Source organism: Trachypithecus francoisi, unplaced genomic scaffold (genome assembly GCF_009764315.1).
Source record: "Trachypithecus francoisi isolate TF-2019V2 unplaced genomic scaffold, Tfra_2.0 Lachesis_group11, whole genome shotgun sequence".
NCBI lineage: Eukaryota > Metazoa > Chordata > Mammalia > Primates > Cercopithecidae > Trachypithecus > Trachypithecus francoisi.
In genome coordinates, this window is record NW_022681456.1 from 102,763,101 (window position 1) to 102,775,755 (window position 12,655).

General features: G+C 34.4%; 1 protein-coding gene across 15 annotated transcripts in view; it reads right to left on the bottom strand.

The window, feature by feature from the left end:
* CCDC91 (coiled-coil domain containing 91) overlaps positions 1–12,655 on the bottom strand; it is a 367,727-nt gene that overhangs the window by 48,115 nt on the left and 306,957 nt on the right. Inside the window, exon 13 of one of the 15 annotated variants that reach the window (XM_033222552.1) lies at positions 1,167–1,295. The exons of the other annotated variants lie outside the window; for them this stretch is intronic. Within the exon in view, the coding sequence (XP_033078443.1) occupies positions 1,206–1,295 (90 nt within the window). The 3' untranslated portion in view covers positions 1,167–1,205. Of the gene's footprint in view, positions 1–1,166; positions 1,296–12,655 lie in introns of those variants that run through there. 15 annotated transcript variants of the gene reach the window in all.

Below are 12,655 nucleotides of genomic sequence, written 5' to 3' on the forward strand. Positions count from 1 at the left end.
TACCCCTGAGTAATCAGGGGGAAACACTGTTGATTAACAAAATCATAAGTTTAATCACTAAAATTTATAAAAAGCCCTACATACATATATACACACACATATATATACACATATATACATATATTTGTATATATACCCTATATACACCTATATATGTGTATATATACCCTATATATACATACATATATATACACCTTAAGAACTATTTTTAGTACAACTACATAGAACCCAAAACCTAATCTATCCAAAGTATCGCATATCCTCTGAACAGTGTTGTATAACTTAGGCATTAACTGTAGAAAATCTCAGATTACTTGAAAAAGAATGATATTATGGTGGCCAAGTTGCAAACTTTCTACAAGATGATGAACCTAGCAATTGCTAATGTTCTGTTCTAGTAAGAATGAAACCCACCTAGTTTAACTTCAAAGGATCAGTTTTAGAAGTAGCCAAAAGACTAAAAAGCTGGAAAAATATTTCTTCAGTAACCATAGCAACTTGGGAGAAATTACGAAAGAATGTAGTGGCCATTTGTAATGTTTTCTGATTTTTGATATACTCCCTATGTTTAAAAAATTTCCAGCCTTATGAGGTATGATTCCCCTGCATAAAACCCAGAAAACTCAATTATCTAGCCTGCTCTGCTCCTAAGGCTCCACTAACCAGAATCAAATGTGCAAGACTTTGATTCATAAATGAGGAATTAGAGGTCTCTGTATAGCATCTATTTTGCTCGTGAGGATGATAATAGAAGTATCCAAATTTGGGGGATGGAAATGATTGAACCATACAATAGTTTTTCCCAGTGCTTGATGGGAATGTGTAGCAAAGAGTGGTTTATCTTCAGCCAGTTTTGCAGTGTAGCTTTTGCTATTGTTCATGGAAGCTTAACCTTGGTTTTCCAGTCCTCTAACAACTTGGTTGCTTACCTAATATCCTTGTAATAAACTCCTCTGCTGCTTAGCCAGATGAAAGCAGCTTCTGTTATTTAAAAGAAGAACCCTGGTTGATAATATAAATTGGTTCTAGAAGTGGTTGAAGACAATATAACCTCAGGAAAATCAGAAAGATTTTGGTTACCTGGTTCTGTAAGGGTTGATGGCTGTAAAAATCCAACTGGCATTCTTTAAAAAATGTAAAATGTAAAAAATGTAAAAATGTAAAATCTGGTAGTTCATAGCGTGCTGTAGCAAAGTAACAAATAATTAACTACAGCTACTTGAAATAAAGTGATCACCAAAGGCAAGATTTTCAATGGCCCAACATTTGGATTCTTCTATTACCAGATCCAGGGGCTATGGACATGGAAAAATTTGAAGAACATGAAGAATTCAAAAACAAAATTAGTTTCACACACACTAATTTCACACAACAGCTTTAAAAAGATAAAGTCTTGTGATGCTAAATTCTCAATTCAAGCAATAATCAAGGCTACCATTTACTCCACAACATTGCTCCTTGAAAGGTAAAAGTCAGTGTCTGTGAACAACAGTGTCTGTCTTCTGTAGGCTACGAATGCTGGTGGGCTACATGGCTTTCAATGTTATGGGACGCTGAGGTAGCAAAACTCAAGTAGACACACCTAATTATAAGAAGCAGGAGGAAATGGTAATCAGAATGCTCTGACCTACAGGGACATTAGCTTTGGGTACTTGATCAGATGAACCATATGAACAAAACTGATAGGCATCCCAAAAAGTCCAACTTAAAATTATAAAAATATCCAGACTTAATAAACAAAGGCCTGACATGAGCTACTACAACAAAAATTTGTAATGTCTTCTCCAATGTCCAGTCCTGAGTCAATTCACATGCCCAGGGTTTTTTGAGTGAAGACGAGATTGCACCTCCTTGAAAATGTCTATTGCAATAATAGCACAGATAAGAGACTGTAAATCTTCAGTTTGGTCTTCCTCATCTAGGTAGCTCCACTGGAGAAAAGGAAATATCAGGTCTTTTGTGTACCATTGTATAATAACTCTGAACTAAGACTAAAACTGAAGAACTAGAATACCGCCTTGTACTACTGGTCAGAATGGATGTTATCAGAATCAAATGGTGAATGAAGTTTCCATCTGAATCTGTCTCATATCTAGCCCAATTGGGCCTTACACATGTAACATAGTTATCTCCAGAGTATGCAGTAGACATTGGAGGAGAGTGATTTATAAGAGACTTAATCAGATAGTGATTTCAAATGCAGCTGCTGTTATAGATGTGAATTTAAAAATGTACATCTAGAGCTCTTAGGACCAGGTATACAACTATTAATCTGGCAAATGCTTTTTCTCTGTATCTCAATACACAGAGAACAACTATAACAGCTGTATTTATATGACAGGTACAATAGTAAACCATTTCATCTTAGGGTTATATAAATTATTTGGCTCTGTACCACAATATATTTCACAAAGATCATTAGTGTCTCACCATCATATATGACAACTACATTGATGACATATGTGTCCAGAACCTAGAAACCAGGAAGTAATAACTACTCAAGAATCTTTGGGGAAGTATACCTATGAATCCGTTAAGGTGTAAGATATAGCACATGAAAATATAAGAACTATACCTCTGTAAAATTTCTGGAGGTCCAGTGATCTTGCGTATACCAGGATAGACTTTACAAAGTTAAAGGCAACTTACTGCATGTTGCACCTCCTACTACTAAGAAAAAGAGGCATATTGCTAGGTGGAACTTTGTGGTATTATACATTGGTTTGAGAGTCCTGCTTTGACCTATTGTATGAAGTGACCTGAAAGCCTCCAGTTGTGAGTGGGACCCAGAGAAAAAGGAGGCTTCTTTGCTAGTCCAGACTAGAGCACATCTACCTGGCCCTAATTAATGAGCAATAGATTCAGTGAGTGTTAGAACTGTTAGCAGTTTATTGAGATTCTATGCGGAGCTTGTGGCAAGTTCTAATAGAGGAATCCCAGTAGAAATCTCTAAGGTTTTGGAACAAAGTCATCAGACAGGAAAATCTTAGCCCTTTGAAAAGCAGCACTTATCTCATTCCTAAGTGTTATTCAACATTGTATATTTGACTGTGAAAAAACAAATGTGACCTGATCTGCCCAAAATGAACTTGTTTTAGCTGATCCACCAATCTATTAAATCGGGCATGCTCAAGTAGAAAGCCGTATCAAATGACTCTCATATACATGGACAAAGATTCAAGATGATTGTGACAGCAGAAGTTGAATGATCAGACCACTCAGGCTCAGAGCAATACTTGTCTTGTGGTTGGGTGCCACAAAATATTTCAGGTCATCCTCTCTGTAGACAATGAGTGAGCATATTTTTGTTTTTATAAGTGATAGCTTGATTTACAAGTGATAGCTTCTATTATTATTTTAGTTGATATTACTGTTACTATAAGTAAGTATGGAAGAAGAATGTATTTTGAAGGTTAGGTTTAAATATTGGCAATGGCTATATATTGATGTTAGACAGCCAGGTAGTGTATGTTTATTACGTTTTCTTGTTTTAGCACTTTTTGAAAATTTTTTTTTTTTTTTTTTTTTTTTTTTTGAGACGGAGTCTTGCTCTGCCACCCAGGCTGGAGTGCAGTGGCTGGATCTCAGCTCACTGCAAGCTCCGCCTCCCGGGTTTACGCCATTCTCCTGCCTCAGCCTCCCGAGTAGCTGGGACTACAGGCGCCCGCCTCGTCGCCTGGCTAGTTTTTTGTATTTTTAAGTAGAGACAGGGTTTCACCGTATTAGCCAGGATGGTCTCGATCTCCTGACCTCGTGATCCGCCCGTCTCGGCCTCCCAAAGTGCTGGGATTACAGGCTTGAGCCACCGCGCCCGGCCACTTTTTGAAAATCTTTACATGTTGGGGCATATTCCATGCATATAAGTCCTGCCCCTCTAAGGTACAATCCACAAACAGTATTTTCTTAGCTGCTTTTGTGTTCACTGCACACAAATAGGCATGTGACCAAAGTTCTACTTTTCTTCCCAATTTATCTAGGTCTTATTGAAAAGGCACAAGTTAGATGGAGCCTGTAAAAACAGAAAGGTATACTAAATTCCTGTTAGTGGAAAAACTAAAAATTCCTAAATATTATATGAAAAATAATGTGTAAATTATTCAATCAGTCTTAAAAATTTACCAAGGACGATCCTACAATGTCACCGTATAGTTTGTAGCAAACAGAACCAAGTTAAAATCTTGACCCTCTTACTGATCTTGGGGAGTTATCTAATGTCACTGACTCTCAATTTTCCTTACCTGTAAAATGAGGTCTTATTTTAGGGTTGTTGTGAGGATTGAGACAGTAATTATAAAGTACCCACTATTGTATCTTGGACAAACTTGGGACCCAATAAATGGTGTTTATTTTATATTTTTTTCTAATATAGAACATTTTACTTAAATTTCCATTAAGGTGAGTATGCATGCATACTCAACTTAATTGGTATTTATTTAGTTTTGAGGTCATACAGTAGTACTGTTTTCTGGGAGTCTATATTGCTGAGTTTTTACAGCAAGCAACTCTTTCTTAGTTGAACAAGTTCCCATCTTTGAAACTCTTCTTCAAGGTTATATCTTTAACAGTTCACTTTGAACAATGATTTCCATGAAACTGTCATCATCTTTTCCTACATAAGAAACAAAAACAACATAGTTTTATAGTTAAAACATATAATAAAATATAGTGGTGACATGTGGGCTCACTGTTTTCTTGGCCAGTCCTTTTCTATATTACTGAGTACCTCCAGCCCTTCTAGTTCTCTTAACTGTTCATGTTACAGCTGTAACTCTTCACTGGTTCTAACTACTGTGGGCTTTAATAATTTTCTTCAGATATTGGCTTCATCCTAGATAGTAAAGTGAAATGGCTAGTATACAGGAAGTTGACAAGGGCCATTGGTGTGATATAGTAGAAAAAGCTCTGGATCAAGTCTTAGCTATATGCCATTATTAGATGTAATCTCAGAAATGTTATTTCTATCATCTGGATTTTCTGGTTTACAAAAGGATAATAAACATGCAAGTGATTATAAAGTATAAGAGTCAAATAACATATAAAAAACTTTATAAATTTTAGTTGCTAAACAAATATATATCATTATTAAGAATACTAGGATATAGGCTCTCTTTATTGGTTATTTTATTTGTCCTTGTAGCCTAAGCACAGTGCTCCAACTATTAAAGGTATCCATAATATTTCTTTATAGAATGAAAAAAAAATTTATACTGAAGCTTCTCCATACGTAGTTTAAGATGGGATAGTGAAAAGTATACACAGATGCACACTGTGTAAACATACAGATATATATAGACAGATTAAGATGCAGGCAATTTGTAATAACACTTCATTCTCCATTTCCTTCTAAACAGTTTAATAGTATGGGCTGGAGTGAGAACAGTGAAGGCAATTGTGGGCCCTTAATAAACATCTCACAAATAAAGGTCCTTCAAACAGACACACACACATATACACTTTCATACATACACACACATACATACACCTACACGTTCACACACACACACACACACACACACACACAGACATTTTTAACTTCTAAGGGTGGCTGAAGGGCATATCAATATAATAAACCCAAAAAAATTCCCTCCATGTCTGTTGCCCCCAATAATCTGAGCTTTATGAGCCCAGATATTCTAGAATTGCATCTAAAAGGTATATCAAGAATCTAGAAAATAGACTTATTTACAAAAATTTGTATACATAAATTTGCTTATTCTTTTAAGAAACCAAATCCTTTGGCTTCTCACAGACTATTTTTCCTCTTTTTATTAAACTAAAATGTTTTCATTTGACAGAAACCAAAAGTCCAAGCTGATCATCATAGTCTTAAGTGATCTTCCAGAATTTTGTTGTCAATTATTGTCAGCATAATGCATTAGGTCTTTATTCAAGCACTGTCATGTGTCAGTGGTGTCTATTACTGCTTCAAGCTATTATTTTGACCTCATGTAATTCCCTAAGGAGTACGTTCTTATACTTTCCTTCCAAAATAAGGCTTTAAGCTTTAAAAGACATGGTGCTTCTGGTCTCGCACAGCTTTTTTGATCTACCTCCTGGGTTCGAGTGATTCTCCTGCATCAGTGAATACATGTTTTTAAAGTTAAATCATTTTACCAACGAATAAAGTTAGCTGCCATTATAGTAATTCAAGAAGTGATTATTTAGCTGGGCGAGGTGGCTCAAGCCTGTAACCCCAGCACTTTGGGAGGCCTAGGCGGGCGGATCACAAGGTCAGGAGATCGAGACCATCCTGGCTAACATGGTGAAACCCCGTCTCTCCTAAAAAATACCAAAAACTAGCTGGGCGAGGTGGTGGGCGTCTGTAGTCCCAGCTACTCGGGAGGCTGAGGCAGGAGAATGGCGGGAACCCAGGAGGCGGAGCTTGCAGTGAGCTGAGATCCCGCCACTGCACTCCAGCCTGGGCGACAGAGCGAGACTCCATCTCAAAAAGAAGTGATTATTGAGATGAACAATTTTGAGTCATTAGGTAAAAAGAGAGATAAACATTTTCATATACTAGATGCCTCCAACGTCTTTATGCTCACTGTACCTTGATTAGAATCCATCCAAAAACCAATGAAAAATACCGCATTAACTACTACACCAAACTAGTTTTTACGTGTACATGCACAAATTTACATTTTGATTTTAAGTTAAAACATATTTTATATTCCTTGCTACAGGAATAATGGGATATAATCTAAGCATTGGGCTTTATCTTTAACATCATCTCAATTAACACACTGTTGAAATGGAAATAACAAATAGGGTTGTCTCACCAAAGTGTGTGATTGTCCACATATCAGTAAGCTTTTTCAAGATTGTTCTTATGCAAGTGAGAACAGCAAAACAAGACAGATCATCAAGAAGACTGATAAAATATAAAGTGGGAGATAGCAATAAATTTGGTTTTAAAGTATAATTTGTGAAATAAGCTGTTAAAGAGTTTAAGATAGAAAAATAGTGAATAAGTTTTAAAATCATAATTATATTAACCTTAAACAACTATAAAACCTTTAAAATCTGTTTACTTCATTGGCTTCACTAACCTCTCTTTCAAATCAAATTTCCTATGCTTTTAATTTAAGGAGCAGGATAAATTTGTGACCTAGTTGAAACATCATTTGGCAAGATGGTTAGTACTGGCTATTTTTCTAAATCCAAATATTTTCCATTTGTTTATTGTGCCACCTGAGATGGATACAATTATACAAATTTGGAAAGTAAACTTCTAATGATTTAAATTACAATACAGCTTACGCAGAGAAGGCTAAATTCCCGCTGGCATCAAAAAATGAGGTACACCTGAAAACAGGCAACAATGAATGTGAGGGTATAGTATGATTTCTAATATGAGTTGGTTACATAAAAGCATTTTCAAATATGAGACCCAAATCAAAAGTTACAAGGGCAGATGCTTTAGACCACAGTTGAATTGTTAATGAGCTCCTTCTTGCACATACAACTACACAGCCTCCTCCAGGTTGGATAGAAGATTAATTAGGATGAGAACGGGGCAGGAGGCTAGGGAATGTCAGGAAAGTGACATTTTTCTATACTAATGTATAAATGCCACATAATGTAACTACTATGATGCAACTGATTTATATCAAGAATTAAAAACCTCTCAAGAGGTTTATCAACTGTCAAGGAAAATGTTACTCATAGTCTTAACAGAATTTTAGGACTTTAAGAGTCATTAGAGGTCAGCTAGTCAAATTTCCATGTTTCTAAGAAGAGAAAAGTAAGGGACCATGAGATATTAAATAACTTATATTGAAATAATGGTTTATTCAATTAACTGTGTAACTGGTCAGAAAATAAGGTAAGTTCATTTTGTCTAAATATTATCTTTTAATAGTTGGAGATGCAAACGCCCAAGAATATTGCAGCAAAACTAGATTAAAAGAGTCCTTTTATATTTAAAAAATTCTGACAATGCCTTGACCACAAAACCTGTGAAGTAAAGAAAATTGCTTCTTACTCTTCTCTAAAAACCTAAATTAAAAGGATACTCTAAAGTGAAGGTTATTTTCCTGGAGGTGATTTAGAAAACACAGGCAATAATTTTGTTTCTTAAGAGGAAAAATAATATTTTATTACATTTGGATGAAATTTTATTTTTTAGGAATCACTGCTTGGCTGTGAGTAGTTGTTGCTTGCTGAATGTTATTCACACTTCCTTCCTCATAGCAAACTCATGTGTAACAGTCTTAACTTTTGGGATGGGTTGGAACTCTTCATTCTAATGCAAGGGCTGTCGGTCATTATGAACCACAAATTGTTCCTCCCTAGGGAAGTGTCAGGGATGTATTCTTTTCCATCTCATTTTTCTGCCATCTTCATTTATAAAATAAAGTTTATGGCACTAATGATCAGATACGATGTATTATAATACCTTACGTGGCAATTAATACATAGAGAGAAATCTTCTCCAGAATAGCACCTAAGAGACTTCAATTGTCTAGTTACCCTGAGGCATAATAAGTGAATAAAAATTTTAAAGGGCTGAAAGGAAGAAACTTTCCCCGCAATATAATTTTGATGATTTAGAATGGGAGTTGATAAACATTCTTCTTTAAAGAACCAGATAGTAAATATTTGGGGTTATATGTCCTGATGGCCTCTCTTAACTACTCAACTCTGCTACTGAAGCATGGCTTCAGTTAGTGGACAATACAAAAATGAATGGATATGAATGTGTGTTTCAATTAAACTTTGTTAAAGCAGGCAGCAGGCTGGATTTGACCCATAAGTTGTAGTTTGCAACTTCTACTACAGAATTTATATGATATGGTCCTTCAATGCAAATCACTGTACTAGCAGGTACCTTGCTGATCCACAGAAAGATTAAATATATTTTTAAACCTTTTTAGGTTTTCCTGTTTGCCTTTTCTTCTCTATTGTATGTTATATTGGAAATGTCTAAATCCATTAAAAATTAGATAATTTCTGCCAAGTTTGATGGAAAATTCATGAGTGTTGAGGCCACAGATTATCTTTTTGATTCCACATTAAAGTCATAAATTCAATGTAATGATCTTTTTTTTTCCTCGGGATTAGCATGAGAGATTTTTCAGAGAAATTTCTAAAAAGATTATGAGGTAGAATTCTTATAAGAAAGGCATTTTTATCACTAAAACTAATTCATCATTGATTTAAATTATTTTTCTGGTTGATCATTTTAAAAGCTCTCCTTATTTGGATATTTTCATTCCATAGTAATTTTTGGTAATGATTATGACTCGGACGAATATTACAAGTACTATGTATCTGACATAGTAAATAATTTAGGATGTAATTTGAATGTAAATTATACTTTACTTAATTAGTACATGGACAGTTAGCCCCTTTGTCCTAAGATGTTTAGACCAGACGAATACTAGGTTATTTATAAAGTTTAGTGAAATCTCTATTGATTTGACACACAAAAATTGGCAAATAGCATTTAAAATTAAAATTTTTCTCAGTAGAATTCTAACTTTAATTCTAGTATAATTCTGAGTGTAATTTTACTAAACAGGAATGGATAACTTATTAAATACTTATTAATTTCAGAGACACAGAAAGAGCTATGTAACCTTATATAGCAATTTATAAATCCATTGTGTTTATATTGTTAGATAATCCATAAGTTATTTGAAAAATTAAGTATTTTGAAGTTTTCATTCTGTGTTTTTCTGTCTTTTAAAAGTAAAAGACTAAAAAAAGATGTACTGGAAAAGTCTTCATTTCAAACTTTTAGTGAATTCTGTAAAAGTACAATGATGCCTAATGAAAGACTATTAGGACAAAAGACATAAAAGGTAGGACCTAATACACAGTAGACTTCTTCCTTCAAAGATTTTCAAAAACTTCAAGAACAGAATTTCACAGACTGAAATTCAAGCTCAGTTGGAAACAAGGTCTATCGGGCTTTTAAGTTGACTAATGTTGAAAATCTCAAGTTGACTCTCTAGTTAAAAAAAAAAAAATCCTGGAGAAGGGAAAGGAAAATTTTTGTTCTGGAAATGTGTTCTTCTCTGATGTAAATAGAAATCCATCTTCCAAAGGAAGAAGTAGATGTGAGTTGCCCTAACTTAGTCTTTTGGAAAACAGACAAGAAGATTATGAATTTACTAAAATACTTTTGTTTTTCCTAAGTATTAGTTTATAAACTCTGAGATATCTTTTTTGTGTATGAAAATTTTCCAAACCCCAAGATACTCATAAAACTTCACTCAAAACACTGAAATACATTTTTGCAAAAGAAGAATATAGAGAATCTCAATTTTTAAAAATTTACATAAGAGGTCTAGTAATTAGTTGGTGCTTTCATTTCAGATCATTCATTGACTTTCTTTTTTATAGCTTTTCTGTTTGGAAAGATACAAACATTCAAATATTAAAAATATGCCACAGTATGTGTTATTAATAAAACTTTAAAATCCCAAAGTGTAAGTAATAAATTTCCTACAAGTATACTGATTAAATCAGTTTTAATATTCTGTAACAGAAGTGAAATAAAACTTTAGCATACTGTAAACTTCAGAAGAAATAGAACACCAAACACTATTCTAAAGAGCACATTTTAAAATTAGCAACAATAATGCTGCTCGTCGTTTCTATTTTCTGTAAATAACATGGTAAAGATGATAATTAGCATAACACATATATTATTGAGTCCTTACTATAGCTGCTATGTTATTAGATGTATTAACTCATAACAACTCTGTAAGGTAGGTATTAGATTTATTCTCCTTAATATATAAGGAAACAAGCAAAGAGAAGTAGAACTTCAGTGCAAATGAAACCTAATGTCATGGTTTCTTTACTGTTATTTTAATAATGTCTCTGCATGTGGTAACTGATTTACTGACTAATACAAGTGAATATTAGGCCTTTAGTATGATTTGCAAGACCATACAGACTAAATGCCTGAATTCATTGTCAGTTCTTTTCAAAGTTAATTTGCTTCATGGGGGGACCAGGTATCTCTTAAAAAGGCATTTCTTATTCTTATTATACGCACTTCTTATGGTAACCACGTAACTCCCTTTGTCAGAAAAGTAACATTATCTTTAAAATTATTTTCTTTCAAGAAAAATCTTCCATCTCAACCGAAGAAATGTTAGTCTAAAACAATCTTATGAATGAGTTTGCTTTGTTATATAATTTCTTATTCAGATTTAGAGCTCAAATAAGGATTGGTACTAATAAAGATTGATATACTATTAAGACAAGACACTAAAAATGTGGAAACAACTAAATATCCATTGACAGATGAATGGATAAAAAATGTGGTATATATGTACAACAAAATATCATTCAGCTTTAAAAATGAGAAAAATTCTGCAATCCTTTGACTGCAACCCTTTGATGCAATATGGAACAGTACGGATGATCCTTGAGGGTATTATGCTAAGTGAAATAAGCCAGTCACAGAAAGACGCATACCACATGGTTCCACTTATATACAGTATCTAAACTAGTCACATTCATAGAATTAGAGTGGAGGGGTGGATACCAGGGGATTGGGTTAGACGGAAACAGGAAATACCCAAACAACAGCATAAAGTTTCGGTCAAGCAAGATGAATAAGTTCTAAAGCTCTGCTGTACAACACTGTACATCTATAGTCAATGATAAAGTATTATAGACTTAAAATGTTAAAAGGAAAGATCTCATGTTGAGTGTTCCTACTAAGATAAAATAAATAATTTAAAAAAGAGATGATAAAAAAGGATATACCCACGAGAAGTCTTGAATTTATTTGATACTTAAGTTCTTTCACAATTGCAATCCCTGTATGCATATAAATGTACCTGTAATTCCTTTGCTGAATGATTACTTTTGAATAAGATTATTTAAAATAAACTCTTTGTGGGTACATATGGAAACAGGAGTTTTCTGAGCACATAATACTCCTTGAAAAGTCAATTGACTCTTTGGCTCAGAATTTACTCTTTAGAAGGTTAGACATCTATCAGGAATTTGAGTGAAAATGCTTTTAAAAACACTCTGAGGTAAACTGTACAAAGATTTAATCCCACATAAAATGTTTCTGTGAATGGTTAATTTATCTGGAAAGACTACTTAGCAAGTTTTTACTCTGGTGACAAATTCTCCTTTGTTGAAACCTAATTGTAGCCATCAGGAGGTGGCGATTTTCTTTGTATCATACCAAATTTGACTTCAAGTTAAGAGCATTGGATGGCTGGGCATGGTGGCTCATGCCTGTATTCCCTGCACTTTGGGAGGCTGAGGTGGGTGGATCACTTGAGGTCAGGAGTTCAAGACCAGCCTGGACAACATGGTGAAACTCCATCTCTACTAAAAGTAAAAAATAAAAAAATTAGCCGGGCATGGTGACAGCTGCCTGCGATTTCAGCTACTCAGGAGGCTGGGGCAGAAGAATTGCTTGAATCTGGGAGGCAGAGGTTGCAGTGAGCAGAGACTGCGCCACTACACTCCAGCTTGGGCGACAGAGCAAGGCTCTGTCTCAAAAAAAAAAAAAAAAAAAGTATAGGACTAAAGTAGTGTCATGAGCTTTTAGTGCACTTCTTGAACTGCCAAATGCAGGATAATATCTTATCGTACGTTTTCTATTTATTTTGCCATTCTGACCACCAATTAAGTTTAGCTATGTGTCAAATTACCTCATACACACAGTTTA